The following is a 22,772-nucleotide window of genomic DNA, read 5'->3' on the forward strand; positions in this document are numbered from 1 at the left end:
TTTTCTGTGTTTTCTTTGGTCTGTCTTTCAATCCTTTGAAGATACCTAAAGATAATTCTTTTGAATTCCTTATCAGAGAGTTCCAATGCTGCTTTGGTTTTTGTCTTAAAGTCTATTTTCGCAGAATTGAATATTGCCACTTTTTGGTTGCAATTTGTTGATGTATGTTTTTCCAACTTTTGATTTTCAGTTTAGTTTTCATTTTTGTGTCTAAGGTATGTCTCTTGTAGATAGTATATTGATGAGTCATGTTTTTTCATTCATTCTGATACTCTCTATCTCTTAACTCTTGCTTTTAATCCTTTTACAATCAATGTAATTATTGATAGTTAATTACTGCTGTCATTTTGTTATTTTTATGTACATGTGTTTGCTGTTGATGCTTTCATTGTTCAGTATAATTTTCTGTGCTAAGTTCATTTTGCTTATGGATTTTCTTATCTTTCCTTTGTTGCTATTGTTTCAATGTTTACTAAGATTTTATTATCTTTTCCCCTTTTTCCTTTTGGTAAGTCGTTTATTAATTTTCTTTGAAGTTAAATTATAATTTATTATTGTCTTCCCAAAGTTAAAGCAGTCCGTTCTCTCTTGATAGTCCTTTGATTTCCTCTCCATTTTGAAGTTCTATATTATTTATTCTCTCTTTTTGCTTTGTAGCTATCATATATAAATTGGTATTTCTGGTTCTCTGTTTTCAGTCTTGTACATTTGTTTTATTTTGATGCTTCTATACCTGGGTTAAGAAGTTCTGGTGGCACAGTGGTTAAAACATTTAGATGCTAACCAGAAGGTCAGTGGCTGGAACCCACTAGTTGCTCCACAGGAGAAAGATGAGGCAGTCTGCTTTGATAAAGATTTACAGCCTTGGAAACCATATGAGACAGTTCTACTCTGTCCTATAGGAATGCTATGAATCAGAATCAACTCAATAGCTGTGTGTTCGTTTTGTGTATATGGGTTGATTTTCAGATGATGTTGTTGTGTGTCTTAATCTCTGATTGTTGTCTACCATTGTTGGTTCTCTGTCTGAAGGACTCCCTTTAGCATTTCTTGTAAGCTTAGTATAATTTTTACAAATTCTCTTCATTTATGTTTACCTGGGAATGTCTTAATTTTCCCATTATATGTGAGGGACGAATTTGGCTGAGTATATAATTTTTGGTTGGTAACTTTTTTTCTCTCAGGGTTCTATATATGTCATCTTATAGTCTTTTTGGCTGCATGGTTTCTGCCAATAAATCAGAGGTTAGTCTTAATCGTTCTCATTTGTGGGTGATTTTCCATTTTTCCCATGCTGCTTTCAAGATTTTTCCTTTGTCTTTGTTTTTGGAAAGTTTGATTATGATATGTCTTGGTGATTTTCTTTTTCAGTCTATGCTATTTAGGGTTTGTTGAGCTTCTTGAATGCTATCTTTACATATTTCATGATATTAGAGAAATTTTCTTGCAACAAATCTTCAACAATATTCTTAGTGCTTTTTGTTTGTTTGTTTGTTTCTGCCTGTTCTGGAATTCTGATCACATGTGAGAGTTATTTCTCTTGTTGGTATTTCACACAATTCTTAAGTTTTCTTAATTTTTTCCTTTTATTCCTGATTGTTCATTTTAGAGATTTGTCTTCAATCTTACTAATTCTATCCATTAATTCAATTCATCTACTTTGTCTTTCTAGTACATTATCTATTTCTGAAATATTTATATTAACCTTTTGGATTTCTATTTGCTGTTTTTGGATGGTTTCTAATTTTTCTTTTATTTTGTCTACTCTTGCATTTTTTTTTAAAGTTATTCTAGAGTTTCGTCTGTTTTCCTTGATTTAGTCTGTTTTTCTCAAACTTTCTCTCAATCCACTGAAAGTACCTATATATAATTCTCTTGAATTATTCACCAGGCAGTTTCAATAGCATATTTTCTTGCAAAAGATTATCTGGCCCTGTATTTTGGTCATTTGTTTGAGCCACATTCCCCTGTTTTTATATGTGATTTTAAGTTGCTTGTTGTCTCTGAAACATTATAGTGTTATTGTATTGATTTATTAATTGTATGTTGGTTTGCTTCACCCTGATTGTTTTGTTTTAATATATGCAGACAACAGGGTGAGCATGTTAATCTAGTCATTAGTTTTGCAGCACTGGGGTGCTCACCACCTGTCTCTGGGTGTATTGGTAGGGGTGGGAATGTGGGTGTGAATCTTTGATGATACAAAGTACCTGAGGGCAATCTAGGTGGCTGTTGGCTGCTGTCTATCATTAATCCAGTGGTACTTGTGCAGGTGGTAGCACTTGCCCAGTGAGTGGGACAGCAGGTGTTGTGGATATTGCTGGGAAGGGTCACTGTCTTCCAACTGTTAGGAAAATACAGAAACAAAAGAACAGAAAACAAGATGGAGAGGGGGAAGAAAGTAAAAGAAAAAAAAAAGGGGCGGGGGGAAGATCACAGACCTAAGAGGAAAGAAAATGAGAAAAAAGAAAAAGAAGAAAGAAATCAAAACAAAGCAAACATGGCACAGTACTGGCACAAGTTCTAGCCACCAAACAGCCAAAGTAGAAATGTGGTGCTCCCTCTGTGGGAGTGCACATCACTAAATATGGAGAGTCAGGGGTGACACTACTTAATGCAGGGTGAGAGTTAAGGGACTTCCTCAACCAGATCACAAAAAAAAAAAAAAAAGTCAGGAAGAAGAATAAAGACAAAGAAAAACACAAGATAGGGTGGAAAGAAAGACAAAAAGGAAAAGAGAGAAAGAAAATTGGCACAAATGTTAGCTGGCAAATGCAGCTGCAGTGAGAATGTGGATCTCACTCTGGGTGAATGCACACTGCTGTCCATGCCCATGGAGGGCTGTGATTGGGCTCTGCTGACTGGCAGGGGTAGGAAGGAAGGAAAAAAGAAAAGAAAGAAGAAGAAAATGAGAGGGAGAAGAGGGAAGAACTAAGAAGAAAGCAAAAGGGGGGAAAATATAGCACAGTGCTGGTGAAAGTGCCTATTATCAAATACTGCTGCACAAGAATGTGGCATATACTTCATAGAAGGACACACTTCTGACCAGAGTCTGTGGACTCTGCTAATTGTGTGGACTGTCAGGGGAGGGGTGCTTGCTCTTTAAGATCCAAAAATAAAAAAGGGCAAGAGAAGAGGAATAAAAAAAAGGAAAGGAAAAAAAAATGGAAAGGAGTGGAGTTGTCATTGTTGTTGTTCTTAGGTGCAATTGGGTCAGCTGCAACTCACAGCAACCCTATGTACAATAGAACAAAATATTGCCTAGTCCTGCACCAGCCTCACAATCTTTGCTATACCTGAGCCCACTGTTGCAGCCATTGTGTCAATCCATCTGGTTGAGAGCCTTCACCCTTTATGCTGACCCTTCACTTTACCAAGCCTGATATCCTTCTCCAGGGAATGGTCCCTTGTGACAACATGACCAAATTAGGTGAGATGAAGTCTGGCCATTCTCACTTCCAAGGAGAATTTCAGCTGCACTTCTTCCAAGACAGATTGTTAGTTCTTCTGGCAGTCCATGGTACTTTCAGTGTTTTTCACTAATATCACAACTCAAAAGCATCAACTCTTCTTGGTCTTCCTAATTCATTGTCCAGCTTTCACATGCATATGAGGTGACTGAAAAGACCATTATTTGGGTTATGTGCACCTTATTCTTCAAAGAGATATTTTCCTCTTTAGCACTTTAAAAAGGTCTTTTTGCAGTAGATTTCCCAGTGCAGTACATCGTCTGATTTCTTTACTGCTACTTCCATTGGTGTTGATTGTAGAACCAAATAGTATGACATTTTTGACAATTTTAGTCTTTTCTCCATTTATCAGGATGCTGCTTATTGGTCCAGTTGTGAGGATTTTCATTTTCTTTATATTGAAGTGTAATCTACAATGAAGAGTATAATCTTTAATCTTCATCAATAAGTGCTTCAAATCATCTTCAATTTCAGCAAGCAAGGTTGTGTCACCTACATATCACAGGTTGTTAATGAATCTTCCTCTAATCCTGATGCTGTGTTCTTCAGGGAACTTCCAGAAATGCAAACTGGATTCACAGGAGGATGTAGAATAAGGGATATTGTTGCTGATGTCAGATGGATCTTGGCTGAAAGCAAAGAATACCAGAAAGATGTTTACTTGTGTTTTATTGACTATGTAAAAGCATTCAACTGTGTGGATCATAAAAAAATTATGGATAACATTGAGAAGAATGGGAATTCCAGAACACTTAATTGTGCTCATGAGGAACTTGTACATAGACCAGCAGGCTGTCATTCAAACAGAACAAGGGAATATTGCATGGTTTAATATCAGGAAAAGAATGTGTCAGGGTTATATCCTTTCACCATAGTTATTCAATCTGTATGCTGAGCAAATAATCCCAGAAGCTGGACTATATGAGGAAGGAGTGGGGAGAAAGGAAGAACTAAGTAAAATGATAAAGAAACAAAGTGGCACTACTCTGGCTGTGGGGTTGGACTTTAACCAGTCACCAGGTGCTAGTGGGAGGGCAAATCCTCTGGTCATCTGACAGTTGTGTAAGATGATAAGGTTGTGTAAAGTCACCCAGAATTTGTGTAAGGTCCCACCTCTCTGATCATCCAATCACTGTTGTGTGTACTATTGCAGCCCTGGGCAAATAGAGCCAGTTATCTGGTTCCTGTTCCAGTTGGAAAGCTGTTTGCAATTCAAAATGGCCACACTGTGCCAGTTGGCAGATTACTGCTTCTTGTTTGCTGTGTTTTTTTGTTTTGTTTTGTTTTTTGTTTTTTGTTTTTTTTTTCAGGATCTTCCTATCATTGGTATTTGATCTACTTCTTTAGCCTTTCCTGTGAAGCTCTGGGCTCCAGGATTATAATCTGTAGTTGTTTCCTTTGGTTTCTTCACTTTCTGGTAGAAGGTCTGGATAGTATATCTGCCTAGTCTTCCACCTTGTATCCTCCATTATGCCCATTGTTTGATTGGATGGTTTGTGTTTTTGCTGTTGAAGTTTTCTATGTGCTTAAGATTAGACCCTTATCAGACAGGACATTCCCAAAGACTGTTTTCCTATTTCATAGGTTCTTTTTACTCTTTTGATGAACATAAATATTTCATTTTTAGGATGTCTCAGTTATCTAATTTGTCTTCTAGGGTTTGTGTATTTGTAGTTGTGCTTGATAATTTATTTCTCAATAATTTGTTTTCTTAATAATTAATAATTTTCAGATGAAACTATTTTCAAAAACCCTACCTTTCTGTCCAAATGGAACTCAAATAGCATCTTCTTCCTGAAAACAAAGGGAGAGGCAGGGGAAGACATTGGATTCAGAGTGTGACAGATGTGGGTTTAATCTTAGCTAAATAATTGTACCTCTTTCCTTATTTGTAGATTACCCAAAGGATGCTTGTGAGTATTAAATGAGAAAAAGTTTAGCAGGCACATTTTAGATATTTGATAAACATTAGTTCCACTTCCCCTAATGGCCTCAATCTGTCTCTTCTTCCTGTCTCATATCAAGTTCACTTCCCATGTGTGCATTGAATTAGATTGTATATGTACCTCTACTTCCCATCCCACCACTAAATCATAAGATTTTTTCCCTGAGCAGCACAAATGGTTTGTGCTTGACTATTAAAAGCTGGCATTTCAAATTTTCCAGTAGCTTCTTGGAAGAAAGGCCTGGTGATCTGCTTCCATATAAATTATAGTCAAGAAAACCTTATGGAGCAGTTCTACTCTGTAACACATGGAATCACCACATGTCAGAATTAACTTCACAACAACAGATATTTTTGTTTTTCTTATAGGCAAAGATATGTGCCTAGCATGTAACAGATACTCAACTTTGTTGGATAAGATTGAAATAATATAATATAGAAATGAAGACTGGCATACACTTTGAATATCTTCTTCCCATTTAGAAATAAGAAATATTTTTTAAAAAACATAATTTAACTAAAACATTAAATAAATTTGGGAAAATCTTTAGAAAGGCTTATAAAACCCTTGAACTAATTGAAAAGAACCCCAGTGGCTCAATGGTTAAAAGCTCAGCTGCTATCAGAAAGGCTGGTTGTTCAAATCCACCAACTGCTACACTGGAGAAAGATAAAGGAGTCTGGTTCTGTAAAATTACAGCCTTGGAAACACTTTGGAAGAAGTTCTGCACTATCCTACAGGGTTTCAATGTGTCAGAATCAACTTGATGGTAATGTATTGGGTTGGTTTATTTTAGAACAACTAAATGCCCCAATATCATACAATTTGCTTTCTTCTTACTACATCTTTACCTTTTTAATTTTTTGGTCAGTTTCCAAAGGTTTAATGCTGAAGTTAAGTGGAAATACCTTTCATTTAGGATTCTATTTTACTCTAGTATTTTTGTTTTGCCTATTTCTTTTAATTTTCAATTGTGAAATATTTTTCTATTCACTTTCTTTATGTAAATTTCTTTTTGAAAGATATTATTACCAGGTAATAATAAACAGTAGTACTAAATCTTACATTTGAGTAGCACTTTACTATATGCTTTGCCTCATTTGGTCCTCATAACCAGTTATCAGAGAAAGTAACTTGCCTAAGATTATGCAGATAACAAGTGGCAGAGGCAGAATTTGAACCCAGCCATTTTGCTTCCAGTGGAAAATGCCCTTTTCATTAAACGTGTTCTATCCTCCATTTTGCAGATTCGAAGATATGCTTTGGAAGGTTTCATGACTGAAAACAGAGAAGCAGGCATTGTATTTGGTTCTCTACCTATATATAGGGTGAGTTGGAAGTCTCTAGGACTAGAGTGGTAACAGAACAGTAGGGAATCTGACATCATATTTCTGACCTTGAGCTCCCAAGCAAGGTTGGAGAAAATCACAAAACCAAGCAGACCAATGTTTCCATAGATGTATTCTATTCAATATCAGATAGGTCTTTGGTCTGTGTGGCAATGGCCTTGATCATGTGTCTCAGTCATTCCATATGCTAGCTATTTCTAACTTTACCTGGGTATTCATCACCTACAAGATTAAATCCAGATTCTGTAGCCTGGCATAAAGTTTTTCATGATATGACTGCTACCCAAACCATGTTATTGCTGTTGTTATATGCCATCAAGTCAGACCTGATTCACAGCGACCCCTCCTTGGGTTTCCAAAGGGGTATCACTACAGAAGTAGATTGCCCAACCTTCCTTCTGAGGAGTGGCTGGTGGGTTTGAACCACCAGCCTTCTGGTTAACAATCAAGTGCCTTAGGCACTATACTATATAACTTTATTTCCCACCATTTTATCTCCACAAACCCTATATTCCAGCTTGCCATTATTGGACATCATTATTTTGTCTCACCTCTGTGATAATGCCCATGCTGCCCCATTGCCCAGAATTCATCCATCCTTTGTCACCCAGCCAATCCATAGTCATTCTTCAAGTTCCCACACCAGGCAACCTCTGTTAAATTAAATAACTAATTAATTCACTAAATAAATAATAAACCATTAGATATAATAACTTCAACTTAATCTTCATTGTTACATCTTAAACTATTACTTAAGCTTTCCAAGAACATGTTAATTGAAATAGGTATCAAATACTTAAGACAACAGATGAGCAGAATGCCAGGAGTAAATTATCAAGAATCATTTGTGGACAAGAGTTCTGGTAGCACAGTGCTTAAAGCATCTGACCGCTAACCAGAAGGTTGATGGTTCAAACCCATCAATCACTCCATGGAAATAAGACTGAGCAATCTACTTCCAGAAAGATTTACTACCTGAGAAACCCAATGGGGGCCTCTATGAGTTGGAATCAACTCAATGGCAGTGGGTTTGGTTTGGTTTTTAGGTATGTGTGTAAGAGGTGTCTTTTGAAACAAGTAGGCCTTCTCAAATCTTCCTATACCCCAAATTTCCATGAGGAGAATAATCTTTTTGTCTCTTGGATTCTTTATTTATGGATTCTAGGTACCAAGCCCCACTACTCTAAGATTCCTACCACTCATTGGTTCAGAAGCACAAAGGGACTCTTTAGATATCCTTCCAGGAAAGAAGAAGGGAGGTCATGTTCAACATGAAAGAGTAAGTTACTACTTTGAATTCCATAGTATTGATATGGGCCTAAAGTTGTCTCAAATCACACTCATTTTACAAATATTATAGGATGTGTGTTTTAGCTCAATGAAACAGAAATCATGAATTTGTTGGATGGGGGGTGGGGGAAATGGAACTCTGAGCCTGAACCAGTGATGCTTTTCTAGAGCTTTAAGTCTTAAGTTCATTGATTTGCTTTGGAAGTTAGACAACTTAACATAACATCCTTGCTTCTTAATCTTCTTAAGAATAAGTACACTATAGGAGGGAGCCATAACAACGATGTTTCTGCTTACCAGTACAATCAAAGAGAATGTTTTTCATGCATTAATAGTAATGATTAACATATACAACACTTCATAGTTTACAAAGTACTTTTATAAATGATTCATTTGATTTTCACAATAATTATTAAAAAAAAATGTTATAGTCATTATAAAGTTGGAAATAAATGAGCCTAAAGACAAAAGTCATGTGAAAATTAACTGATAAGCTAAGATCTACTTCTGACACAAAATTTTATAATATATTATAAATTATAATATACCATAGCTCTGATGGCATAGTGGGTAAGGTATTTGGCTGCTGTCCAGGAGGTCAGGAGTTCAAACCCACCAGCTGCTCCCCAGGAGGAAGATGAGGCAATCTACTTTGATAAAGATTTACAATCTTGGAAACCCAATGGGGGGCACTATGAGTTGGAATCAACTCAAAGGCAGTGGGTTTGGGTGCCCTGGTAGTTTAGTGGTTAAAGCACTGGACTGCTAACTAAAAGATCTGTGGTTTGAAACCACCAGCTTCTCCATGGTCTGCTTCTATAAGATTTACAGCTTTGGAAACCCTATGGGGGCAGTTCTGCTCTGTCCTGTAAGGTCACTGTGAGTTAGAATTGACTTAATGGCAGTGATTTTGGTATTTGGGTTTGGTCTCAAGAAATTTGAACCTATTATTTCTCCACTAGTTCTATGGAGCCTACATGGACATAACAGGTAGCAATTTTATAAGTTTCCTATCCATGAAGTCAGACAGAAAACAGAAAGGAGATGGTACTTGTCTATTGTTAATTGAATAATACCTAACAGATGCAACCACTGTGACTACCATCACCACAACCAAAAAAAAAAAAAAAAAAAGCTGTTTTATTTAATAAATATAGAAATGTTTAACTTAATTTGTTAGCTCTTGTGCAATTAATGAGAATATAGATTATTCCTTCTAATCATCTACTCTGCCAATTATTTGAGTAAAAAGTTTTGGCAACAGAAGAGTTTCCTATTAAAAAATAATATTATTAACTTTTAATTGTATTAATGGATGAAACACACTGGTATAAATAATCTAAACTAATAGGTAATCAAACAAGTATTTATTTGGGAAACAAGTGTAGTAGAGGATGTAGAGAAACTTGAAGGCATCAATTGTTGGGAGGATTGTAAAATGATACAGCCACTATGGATACCATTTTGACAGTTCTTCAAAAGTTAAACATAGAACTACCATATGGTCCAGTAATTCTACTCCTGGGTATATATCCAAAGGGCAAGAAAATAGGATAGGAACTCACACAGATACTTGTACACCAATGTTCACTGCAGAACTATCCACAATAGTCAAAAGACAAAAACAACCAAAATGTCCACCAGCACATGAATGGATAAACAAAATGTGGTATACATATAAACATTGGAATTCAGCCATAAAGATAAATGAAGTTCTGATACATTTTATGACATCATGAACCTTGAAAATATTATGCTGAGTAAAGCAAATCAGATACGAAAAGACAAATATTATATGACCTCACTTAAATGAAATACGTATGATAGGCAATTGCATAGAGACTGAAATTTATTAGTGGTTCCCAGGTAGTGGGGAGGGATTACTTTTTGCTTAAGGAGCACTGACTTTCTGTTAAGTTTGATGAAAAAAAAATGGAAACGAATAGTAGTGGTGGTTGCACAACATGATGAATGTAATTAATGTCACTGGTCAGTACACATAAAAATGGTTGAAATAACCAATGTTTTGCTATGTATGCTCTACCACAATAAAAATAAATATTTTTAGTCAGTTTTATAATGCATATATCTTGTGTACCATGTTTGCATTTTTATATATATTTTGCCTGGCCCAATATTAAATATACTCTACATTCTTTAAGTAAACACTAAGGTACAAATGATGGTTGCCAAATATGTCTTCAGCCCTTGAGGAAGAAAATATAAAATTAAGAACTGGTTAATCTACATAATGTATAATCTCCACTCAAATAATCAAAAGTTGAGACTACTATAATTAACTTTATCAGAGATCAGGAAGAATGATAAATTATTTGTCCAAACTCAAAAGAAATTTTTATTTTCTCCCAACCCTCTGCTAGGTCACTGGCCACACTAGAAAGATGAATAGAGCAGATGTCTCCATTTGTTTAAAAAAAAGGGGGGAGGTGCACAAGACCATGATTAAAAATATGTTCTGATTTGCAGGAGAGAGATAAGGGTAGACAGAAAGCTTACAAAATAAAATTAAGTCCTTTTCCAGAAAACTGCAGTTAGAAAGATTACTTTATTGATGTAAAATCTCAAACCTGGATAGCTTAAAGCACCACTATTTTGACTGTCTACAACCTTAGGAACCCAAACAGCCTAAATTGGAAAATAGTGGATGAAATCCAATCAATAAATATGAATCAAACAACTATTTTCATAAGAAGACTTCAAGGAAGGTGGTATAAAATGATCTCAGAGAGCTTAGGGTTCAAATTTCAATTTAGTAAAACCAAGATTCATGGAGTATCTTGAAATACCCACAATATGCCTTAAACTGTGCCAGACACTGAGAATCCTTACATAGACTAAGGAGCTCCCAGTGAATCCTATGAGCAGAGAAAAACCATTAACAGTTGTTTTAATGTCTTTGACTATTTTTAAACAAGAGAAACATTGATTGCAAGTATTAACTTCTTTAAATTATTTGTAAATCTTTTTAGAATTAAAAAAAAAATTACAGAACATTAACCACAGTGCAACTAAACAAATCAGTGTGTGTATAGTTCTCCACTTTTAATGTGGGAAGGAAGGGGGAGAAAATTAAGTCTGTAAAGTGTAAGCCATTTTCAAAGTTGTAGAAATGTATCCAATAATAATAATAATAAATTGTTAAATAAAAGATGGCATATCTGATAGCATTGTTGTTATTGTTGTTGTTAGATGCCATCGAGTTGGCTCCAACTCATAGCGACCCTATTTACAACAGAACAAAACACTATCTGGTCCTGCGCCAGCCTCACAATCCTTGCTGTACCTGAGCCCATCATTGCAGCACTGTGTCAATCCGTCTCATTGAGGGTCTTCCCCTTTTTCTTTGAACCCCCCCCCCATTTTACCCAGTATGATATCCTTCTCCAGGGAATGGTCCCTTCTAGAAACAATAACAAAGTAGGTGAGATGAAATCTAGTCATTCTCACTTTCCAAAGAGCATTCCGGAGACACTTCTTGCAGGATAGATTTGTTTGTTCTTCTGGCAGTCCATGGTACATTCGGTATTCTTTGCCAAAACCACAAAAGCATCAATTCTTCTCTGGTCTTTCTTCATTGTCCAGCTTTCACATGTATATGAGGTGACTGAAAATATCATCGTTTGGGTTAGGCTCACCTTAGTCTTCAAAGACACATCTTTGCTCTTCAGCACTTTAAAGTGCTAAATTTTGGAATTTTGCAGATTTGCCCAATGTGATGCATCACCTGATCTTGTCTCTGCTTTCATTGGTGTTGATGGTGGAATCAAGTAATATGAAATCTTTGACAACTTTAAACTTTTCTGCATTGATCGTGATGCTGCTTATTGGTCCAATTGTAGGCATTTTTTTTTTTTAATGTTGAGATGTAATCCAAACTTCAGACTGTAGTCTTTAATCTTCATTAGTAAGTGCTTCAAGTCATATACACTTTCAGCGTAAAATTGTGTCATCTACACTTCACAAGTTGTCAATGAATCTTCTTCCAATCCTGATGCTGCATTCTTCTTCATATAGTCCAGCTTTTGGGATTATTTGGTCAGCATACAGATTGAATAAATATGGTGAAAGAATACAACCCTGACACACTCCCTTCCTGATTTTAAACTATACTGTAACCCCCTGTTATGTTCAAATGATAGCATTCTAGTCTATGTACAGGTCCCTCATGAGCACAATTCAGTGTTCTGGAATTCCCATTCTTCTCAGTGTTATCCATAATTTGTTATGATGCATAAAATTGAATGCTTTTGCAGAGTCAATAAAACACAAGTAAACATCTTTCTGGTATTCTTTGCTTTCAGCCAAGATCCACCTGACAACAACAATAATATTCCTTATTCCACAACCTCTTCTGAATCCAGCTTACATTTCTGGGATAGAAGCAATAAAAATAAGTAAACTCTTATATAATGTAATGATAGGTAGAGATCAGAGCTATGAAGGAAAATATGGTAAGGGATAGAGTATGATGGGAAAGGAGAGATTCTTAAATGTCATTCTTATATCATATATATATATATGATCAAGGTCATATTTTGGCTTTCTTGTCTTCACCTGCAACTTGAACTTGCAAATGAGCAGTTGATGGTCAGTTCCACAGTCAGCTCCTAGTCTTGCTTTGGCTGAAGATATTGAGCTTCTCCATTGCCTCTTTCCACAAATGTAGTCAATCTGATTCCTGTGTACTCCATCTGACGAAGTCCACATGTATTTATGAAAAAAAGGTATTTGCAATGAATCGGTCGTTGGTCTTGCAAAATTCTATCATGAGATCTCCAGCATCATTTCTGTAACCAAGGCCAACTACTGCTGATTCTTCTTTGCTTCTAACTTTAGCATCCCAATCACCAGTAATAATCAACACATCTTGATTACATGTTTGGTCAATTTTAGACTGCAGAAATTGATAAAATCTTCAGTTTCCTTATCATTGGCTTTGGTGGTTGTTTCGTAAATTTGAATAATATGAGTATTAACTAGTCTTCCTTGTAGGAATATGGATATTATCCTATTACTGACAGCATTATACTTCAGGATAGATCTTTTTTTCTTTTTTTTTTTAACTTTTTATTGTGATTTGGGTGAAAGTTTACAGAGCAAATTCATTTTTCATATAGCAGTTCATGCACATTTTGTTTCATGACATTGACTGCAATTCCCCACAATGTAACAACTCTCTTCCCATTCCTCCCTGTAGTTACTACCACTTCATGCCCCCTGAAATGTCTCCCTGTGCATATACTCTTCTTCTGTTTTCCCATGACTGATCACTCCAAGTAGTGTATTTACCTGATGTAAAAGTTCAGCTCATATGCCTGTCTATTATTTGACTGGAAGCCAGCCACAGGAGTGAGTTCAATTCTAGACCTGAAGAGTAGCTAGGGGCCATAATCTCAGGGGTCTCACAAAGCTCTATCAGACCAGCAAACCTGGTCTTTGTGTGTGTGTGTGTGTGTGTGTGTGTGTGGTTTTGAGTTTTGTTCCACATTGTTCTCCCACTCTATCCAGGATATCCTACACTGATGCCCCTCTTAGTAGTTGATAGTGGTAGCTGGGCACCATTTTTTCTTCTGGTCTCATGGTCATATAGGCTGAGGAGTGCATGATCTACCAGTCCCTTGGATTAATTGTTTCCATGCATCTTTGGTTTTCTTCATTTGTCTTTGCTCTGGATGAGGAGAGATCCATCATTGCATCTAGATGGCTGCTTGTAAGCTTTTAAGATCCCAGTTGCTACTCACCAAAGTAGGATGTGGAACAATGTTTTTGTTGAACAATTGAGCTTGATGTCCTCTGTGACTATGGTCCTGAGTCCACAGGTCCAACTACTCACTCTGTCAGGGTAGCTAGCTGTGGACAACAAGTCACCAAAACCTTGTCCTTTGTCAGCTCTACTATATACCTGGACATTATTACAGCATATACAACTATGCTTGTAGAAACATTGTCTGGCAACCTAAATATGATCATGGGCAGACTAAACACTGCCTAGATGTACCTGATCATTCAGCCTGTCTACCTATCTATTCACTCAGATCAATGTTTGCCATCACTGACAACGCAGTACTGTACATGCAAAAAGGTTCATCTTTGTTGTCTGTATCTCCCATGTACCTCTCTGTGTCTTCCTCTTCCTCAATGCTACCATGTTGATCACTCACATTTAGTTCATTGCCCTTCCCTTCACCCAAATCATTACTTGTCTCTACCTCTCTAGCAGTGTTCCCTCCTCTGCCCTCCCACCCTGGTAACCAACAAAGAAAGTTTCCTTCCATATATAATCCTTTCCTTAACTAATTAAATAATGAACTAACACTATATTTGTCCTATGATTGACTTATTTCATTCAACATAATGTCCTCCAAGTTCATACATGTTCTGCAGTGTTTTGCAGATTCTACATTACTCTTTAGTGTTGCATAGTATTCCATTGTGTTTATGCACCATAGTTTGGTTATCCATTCTTCTGTTGATGGTCACCTGGGTTGTTTCCATTTTTCTGCTATTGTAAGTAGTGTTATGATGAACATGGGTGTGCATATATCTGTTCTTGTCTTGGCTATCACTTCTTTAGGATATCTATCTAGTAATGGGATTGCTGGATCAAATGGTATTTCTAATTCCAACTTTTAAGGAATCACCATACTGCTTTCCACAGTGGTTGTATCATTTGACAGTCCCACCAGCAGTGTATGAGAGTCCTAATCTCTTCACATTCAGGATAGATCTGGAAACATTCTTTGTGATGATGAATGCCATGCCATTCCTCTTCAATTTGTCATTCCTGGAATAGTAGATCATGTGGTTGTCTGGTTCAAAATGGCCCAATCCAGCCCATTTTAGCTCACTAATATCTCAGATATCAATCTTTATGCATTCCATTTCATTTTTGGCAGCTTCCAATTTTCTTAGATTCATATTTCATGCATTCCATGTTCCAATGGATGTTTCCAGCTGTTTCTTCCCATTTTGAGTCATGCCAAATCAGCAAATGGAGATTCTGAAATCTTTACTCCATTCATATCGTTAAGATTGACTCTACCCTGAGGAGGAAGGCCTTCTCCAGTCATATTCTGAGTGCTTTCTGACCTGAGGGGTTCATCTTCTGGCACTACATCAGACAATATATCAGGGCTATTCATAAAGTTTTCCAGTAATACATCAAGCAGTGTTTCACTGCTATTCATAAGGTTTTCACTGGCCAATTCTTTGAGAAATGGATGGCCCCTTCCTTTTTCTGAGTCTGTCTGAAGATCCACTGAAACCTGTCAACTATGGGTGACCCTACTGCTATTTGAAATTTCAGTGGTGTAGCCTCCATCCTCACAGTAACACACACAAGCCATCTATATTTGTCCTTCTGTGATTGACTTATTTCATTCAGCAGTATAGTATACTCTATAGTTTTTGCAAAGAATATTTAATGATTGCAAAATTCTCACAATTTTATGTGAAAAGAGTGTAGAAAGTACAACTCAGTAGTATGGCTAATGATAATGGCTAACATTTATTTTAAAAACTAGTGTGCTAGACATGACACTGAGTATTGATCTATATGCTTTCATTTAATCTTCACAACAACCTCTGCAGCTTCAGGTAGTTACTATTTTCATCTCCATTTTACAATTGAGGAAACTGAAGCACACAGGATAAGTAATTTGTCTATGATCCCAAAGGAAGCAAGTATTAGAGCTGGGATTCAAACCCAACTTCAGAGTCTGGACACTTAAATACAGTGCAGTGTACTTCAGAGACTTATTTTCCTCTAAAAAATTGTTAGTCTAGACCATGTGAGAATTTACACAGAATGACATTTTAGAATCTCTCCCTTCCCATCATACTCCGTCTCCTTACCTTATTTTTCTTCATAGCTTTGATCTCTACCTAACATTACATTATCTAAGAATTTACTTATTTTTATTGCTTCTATCCCACTAGAATGTAAGATTCATGAAGGGAGGAATTTTGTTAGATTTATTCTGTGCTGGAACTCCATTATTTAGTATAGACTGACACATAAGACACTCAAAAACAATTTGCTGAGGGCTGAAATCCATTAAATGGGGAAGACATGGTCTCTTTACCAAATGGTGCTGGCAAAACTGGATATCCATTTGCAGAAAAATGAAACAAGATCCATACCTCACACTATACATAAAAACTAACTGCAGATGGATCAAAGACTTAAATGTAAAAACCTAAAACTATAAAGTTCCTCAAGCAAACTAGGGGCAAATTTAGGTGCCCTAATTTATGGCATAAATAGACTGTCAAGAATAACCCAAAATGTACAAACAGCTGATGATAAACTAGGTGAATGGTACCTTCTAAAAATTAGATTTTTATGTGCTTCAAAAGACTTCCCCAAAAGAGTTCAAAGAGAACCTACAGATTGGGAAAAAATATTTGGCAATGACAAATCTGACAAGGGACTTTTCTCTAAAATTTATAGAAAATTCTAACATCTCAACAACAAAAAGATTAACAATACAATCAAAAAATGGGCAGAAGACATGAATAGATACTTCACTAAAGAGGATATTCATGTGGCCAATAAAGAAATGCTCATGATCATTAGCCATCAGAGAGATGCAAATCAAAACAACGAGTTACCATCTCACCCCAGCACTAATGGCAAAGTTCAATGAGACAGAAAATAACAAATGCTGGCAAGGATGTGGAAGGATTGAGACTCATAAACTGCTGGTGGGACTGCCAAATGATACAACCACTGTGGAAAGCAGTATGACGATTTCTTAAAAAGCTGGAATAAGAAATACCATTTGACCCACTATCCCATTACTAGATATATATCCTACATAAGTGAGAGCCAGGACAAGAACAAATATATGCACACCCATGTTCATCATAGCACTATTTATAATAACAAAAAGATGGAAACAACCTAGGTGCCCATCAACAGAAGAATGAATAACCAAACTATGGTACATGCACACAATGGAAAAAACACCATATAACATGGATGAAATTGGAGGACATCATGCTGAGTGAAATAAGTCAATCTCAGAAAGACAAATATAGTATTCATTATTGTAAAAAGTCAAGGAAAGGTTTACATATGGAAGAAAACTTTCTTTGTTGGTTACTAGAGGTGGGAGACGAGGGGAGGAAACACTGCAAAAAAAAAATTCATTCACTCATGTCACTTTAGTTTTGTGTATTTCACTGTACATAAATTTTATTTCACTAAAATTTACTTTAAAATAACTTTGCTGAATGAAAGAATGGATAAGTTAAAAAAAAATAAGGAGAATATAGAATAAAGGAAGGAAAGTCTACTGCACCTTGAGAAGTTCCCTCAGCTAAGGTGTGACAATTAGTTCTAGGGAACTAAGCCTCCAATCTTGCCTCAGGGCTGAAGAGGGCCAATCACACAGTCACATGTAGTCCAAGCCCAAAGGATTTTTAGGCAATTCAATCTTCACTTTAGGAGCTCAGTCTGCCTTTCTCTTTCTTTATTTTCCTTATATTTCTCTATATTTCCTTTCTTTTTCCTTCTTTTTCTCTCCTTCCCCATGTTTAGGTACCTCTAGTCAATTTTGTAATCATAGTGACCCCATGAGACAGAGTAGAACACCCCGTAGGGTTTTCTAGGCCATGATATTTACTGGAGCAGATCTCAGGTCTTTTTTTCCTTGGGTCACTAGGTGGGTTTAAACTTGTTTCTCATTTTTGTGATCATGAATCGATGACTTTTTTCCCTCTGAGTCCATGAAAGCTGATGATATAAATATATGTTATCTCTAAACTTAATGAAGTAGTTCTGGTAGCATAGTGCCTAAGGCACTTGACTGCTAACCAGAAGGCTGGCAGTTCAAACCCACCAGCCATTCCTTGGAAGGAAGGTTGGGCAATCTACTTCCATAGTGATACTCCCTTGGAAACCCAAGGAGGGGTCACTATGAGTTGGTTCCGGCTCAACGACACAAAACAACAACAACAACAACAAACTTTATGACAACCTGCCAGGCCCTGTTGTTTTGTTTTTTAAGCCATCTCTTTACAGATTAGGGATTTGAGTTCCAGAATGGATGACTGCTTTGTTCAAAGTAACTCTAAAACTTCTGTTCTTCCCACAAAACTATTCTGGAGCCCCACTTCCTGATTCCAATACACTTTATCTTTGATGTACACAGGTTGTCAAGGAAATAGCTATGCTTTCTTTCCAACCAAAAAACAAACCAGTTGCCATTGAGTGGATTATAACTCATGGCACCTCCATCTGTTGCAGAATAGAACTGTGTACCATAGAGTTTTCATGATTATGACTGTTCAGGAGCATATTGCCCAACCTTTCTTATGAAGTAACTTTGGGTGGGTAACTTTTGGTTAATGGACAAGTTTACTTTCTAGGAGGATTAAAATCTCTAAATAAATTAGTGGTGCAATTTAATTCTGGAAAAATATGTTTATAATGTCAGTTACTAACAGACACACCCTTTATTTTACAGTTACAAGGGAGGAGGAGAAGTTTGAAAAGAAATTTAGTCCCACAAATAAATCTAGCTTCTTCCTTCTTCCCATCTGTTTCCAAGTAAAGAAAGGAAAGTCAGAAGCTGCTGCTGTAGCCTGGTCTGTACATGGAATGTCAAGGGCTGGACGATACCTTGGAATTTATTACAGTGTAAGAGTGAGCTTCTACCAGACACTGTCAGCCTTCCCTGTATCCTTAGGCCATCCTGTTGAGGAAGAAGATTGCTCAGAGAGTACTGGTGTCCTCAGCAAGCAATACCAAACAAGCAGCAAGCAGCGAGTTTGCCAACTTCTTTCACCTACTGAAATCTACTCAATGAATAGGTAGTGTTACTCGTTCACTGTCAACAAAATGATACATAAGGGCACAGATGAAATCAGTAGCATAAGTAGATTTAAATATGAGTTATCAATGGTTAGTTTTTCATCTTCCCCCATTGTTCACCATATTTGGAGAATTATTAACAGAAAACATGCATTAAGAGTCAAATTACTGTGTCATGCAATGTGGTGTACAAAGAGAATTATTATTAAAAATAAATGTGAGCTAGTTGGATTTCTAGCTATTTTTCTTGTTCATTTGGAGATAAAAATGTTATTTGGGAAAAAAAAAAAAACATTTAGTCCTTTAAATAAAGCATGAAATTATTACAATTGGTCTAGGAATGATGCTAGATAAATAGAACTTGAATGATTATATAAAATTTCTGAGGTTCATCTTTTATTAATTCTTTAAATAATTGATTTTTGTATTGTGGCCAAATAAATAATTTCACCAATGTGTATTCATGTAAAAAATGAAAGCAGCTAAAGTTGATCAACAATACATGAAACTTTAAATCTGTGAAAAAGCATGAGGAAAATTAGAATTAAAGCATGATGACTGGGTGACCTATTCTTCTTCTGGAATGACTTTGAGTTTTGAATAATAAAAGTATTTCCACATCAAAGGCTAGCCTACTTTCTCCAAAGTACCAAGCCACTTGGTAAGAGAAGGTTGTGGTCCTTTTATAGTATTTGATTCTACCTTTCCATTGTGTGAAAGATGTTATAATTCTTAAAATCCCAAAATCTTTTTAAATCTGTGAAGACTTATGATCAGAATAACAACTTATTTTTTAACAAATGTCAAATAAAAAAGAAATCTAGGTGCTGATAGGGAGAAGCTTTATTCAGAAAAGAAAGAAGAAAGGGAAAGAGACTGTTGTGGTAGTGGCTAAGGAGGACAACTGCTGTAGGGAGAACACTCAGACAACTCAGACCTGCAAACTTCTTAGCCAGTTAGAGGAAAAGCATCTTTTTCTTTTATAGACACTGAAAGTAAACAAGGCTTGGGCAAAAAACAGATGTGGGGAAGTGGGATGAGAATGTGGCATCACTGGACAGTAAATCAAAACGTTTTATGCAGAGGTCAGCCTGCTCTGTAGTAGAGGGCCCTTAAAGAGATGAGTATGTTGGCTCAGGTGGAGAGTGGGCCAAAATTCAGGAACTTGGGAAAAGGAAAAAAGCTTAACCAAAATTTGGTTAACAAGCACTCTTGTTTCTGATTGCTCAGTGGGCATAAGTAATTCAATTACTGTGTTAGGTTGGGTTCTCTAGAGGAGCAAAACCAGTAAAGCTTATATATACAGAAAGAGAGAAATTTATCTTAGGAAAATGGCTTACACACTTAAAGAAGCTGGCAAGTCCCAAGTTCTTGGATAAAATGTCAAGCTGGAGGCTATTCTCAACTTAGGCAGCTAGCTGCAGGGGCTGACAAGCTCAAGGTTGGCAGGCAGTATACCAGCTGTTGACCCCAATGAATGATGAATCCAAGATCACCAGGTCAAAGGTGGATTGTTCACTCATGGACAGTTGTAAGCAGCACAGCAGGATCCTGATCCACAGAAGATTGTCTCTTTTTTTCCAAAGACGTCCATAAATAAATTGGAAGCAAGCTATATCCCTAGAGAAACTCCCCTTCAATGGACTGGCTGCTCAAAACATATACATCCTATTTCATCATGGGAATAACCCACATCACAACTGCTTTAACCACTCAGAATTATGGTCCAACCAAGTTGACACACAACTCCAACTCTAACAGTCCACCTCTTGTCAACTTGGCAGTTGTACACATCTCCTTAACCATATATAATCTCTCTAAATAAAGACAATTATAAAGTCATTTTTGTGCTTAATGTGATACACTAACACGTGTACAACCTAAATGCATTAACTCTACTTACATTTCATAGTTCATAACAGAAGGAAACAAAAATATTTGATGCACATATAAAATGAAGAAATATAACAATCACAGTCCTTGTTTCTGCAACTGGTCACATGGTTGTAGCTGATTGTTCTGGTTACCTAGTGCCACTCTGACAGGAATATACCACAAATGGGGTGGCCTTAACAAACAGGAGTTTATTCTCTTATAGTTCAGGAGGCTAGGAGTCCAAGTTCAAAGTGCAAGACTCTACGGGCTGTGTGAAAGTCCCTCGACCTTGGGCTTCAGCTCTGCCTCTTGCCTCCAGCCCTGAAGCTAGAGACATCTCTTCACTCAGCAGCTACTGGATGCTGAAGCTAATAAGCCCAAGGTCGACAAATAAAATGTCACAGTTCCAATGTTACCAAACAAGACAGCAGGGCATTAAATCAAGTCCATTGTAAGTCTGAAGGTCAACAGTGTATGGCAGGCTGCTGAACAATGACATGGCTACATGCAGGGCCCAAGTGTGCCATAGGCTGGAGACCATTCCCAAAGCTGCTTCTTATATCCGGGAAGAAAACCACATACACAAAGCAGCTACTCAACTGCTCTAATAGATTCCACCATAAAGTTAATTACCAGTTATTCCATGGGGAATAACTACATCCAGCTGCCCAGCCACTTAACCAGGCCCTGCCAAGTTGACACACAGACTTAACCACCACACTGATATTCAGAACTACCTTCTTCCACCACCCATTCCATATTTTCTCAGCAAGCACCTCAGCTGGTTGTGGTTCTTTGCCTGTTGGGGTGACCCAAACCTTCATTCCTGAAGGGTCTGGGCCATTAGTAGTCATATCAGAATTGGGTTGCTTTAATTTTCCATTGACTTTTACCACAGGGCATGGTAGTACTAAGAGACGTCCTAAAGAATCTCCTGTATTCCAGACATATTCTTCTTTACTTCCATTACATAATGTCAATCCAATTTCCTCTTGATAATCAGGATCTATCACACCAGATAGTATAGTAATTCCCTTCTTTGTCTGTTGATCCAGAAGCATAAGGAAGCCAAAATGGCTGGTTGGCATTCTTAACTTCCAGTTCAATGAAATCAATATTGTGGCTCCAGGAGGGAGTGTTCCTCCCTTTGGGACTAAGATCTCCAGACACAGAGCATAAGGTACAGGAACAGGAAGCAAAATTTTTTTGAGTGGCTTACTAGGGGTAATAGTGAGTGGTACCACTCCTGTTTCCATGCCTTGGTTTCTTGACCCATGAATCCTGGCTATTGGAGAAACAGCACCATATATTGGATGCTTGTTTAGAGCATATACAGCCTCCTGGAGAACATTGCCACAACCCTCCAAGGTATTGCCACCTAGCTGGTGCCATAATTGTGTTTTTAGTAGGCCATTCCATCGTTCTATCAAGCGAGCTGCTTCTGCATGATGGGGAACATGGTAAAACCAGTGAATTCCATGAACATAGGCCCATTACCTCACTTCATTTGCTGTAAAGTTGAGTTCCTTGATCTTAAGCAATGTTGTGTGGGATACCATATGGTGGATAAGGCATTCTGTAAGGCCACAGATGGTAGTTTTGGCAGAAGTATTCCATGTAGAGAAGGCAAATCCATATCCAGAATAAGTATCTATTCCAATAAAAACAAAACACTATTCTTTCCATGATGGAAATGATCCAATGTAATCAGCTTGCCACCAAGTTACTGGCTGATCACCCTGAGGAATGGTTCTATATTGTGGACTCAGTGTTGGTCTCTGTTGCTGGCAGATTGGGCACTCAGCAGTGGCAATAGCCAAATCAGCCTTGGTAAGTGGGAGTCCATGTTCTTGAGCTCATGCATAACATTCATCCCTGCCACCATGGCCACTTTGTTCATTAACCCATTGAGCAATGACAGGAGTAGCTGGGAAAAAAGGATGACTGGTTTCCACTGAACATGTCATCCTATCCACCTGATCATTAAAGTCCTCCTCTGCCA

At 37.1% G+C, this 22,772-nt stretch overlaps 1 protein-coding gene across 1 annotated transcript in view; it reads left to right on the forward strand.

Moving 5' to 3' along the window:
- WDR64 (WD repeat domain 64) overlaps positions 1-18,635 on the forward strand; it is a 363,829-nt gene extending 345,194 nt beyond the window's left edge. Inside the window, exons 26-28 of the mRNA XM_042781201.1 lie at positions 6,664-6,744; positions 7,931-8,048; positions 18,556-18,635. Coding sequence (XP_042637135.1) covers positions 6,664-6,744; positions 7,931-8,048; positions 18,556-18,635 — 279 coding nt within the window. The remainder of the gene's footprint in view (positions 1-6,663; positions 6,745-7,930; positions 8,049-18,555) is intronic.
- The last annotated feature ends 4,137 nt before the right edge of the window (positions 18,636-22,772 follow it).

This window comes from Orycteropus afer, unplaced genomic scaffold (genome assembly GCF_000298275.1).
Source record: "Orycteropus afer afer isolate SDZICR_OR568_19922 unplaced genomic scaffold, OryAfe1.0 scaffold00096, whole genome shotgun sequence".
NCBI lineage: Eukaryota > Metazoa > Chordata > Mammalia > Tubulidentata > Orycteropodidae > Orycteropus > Orycteropus afer.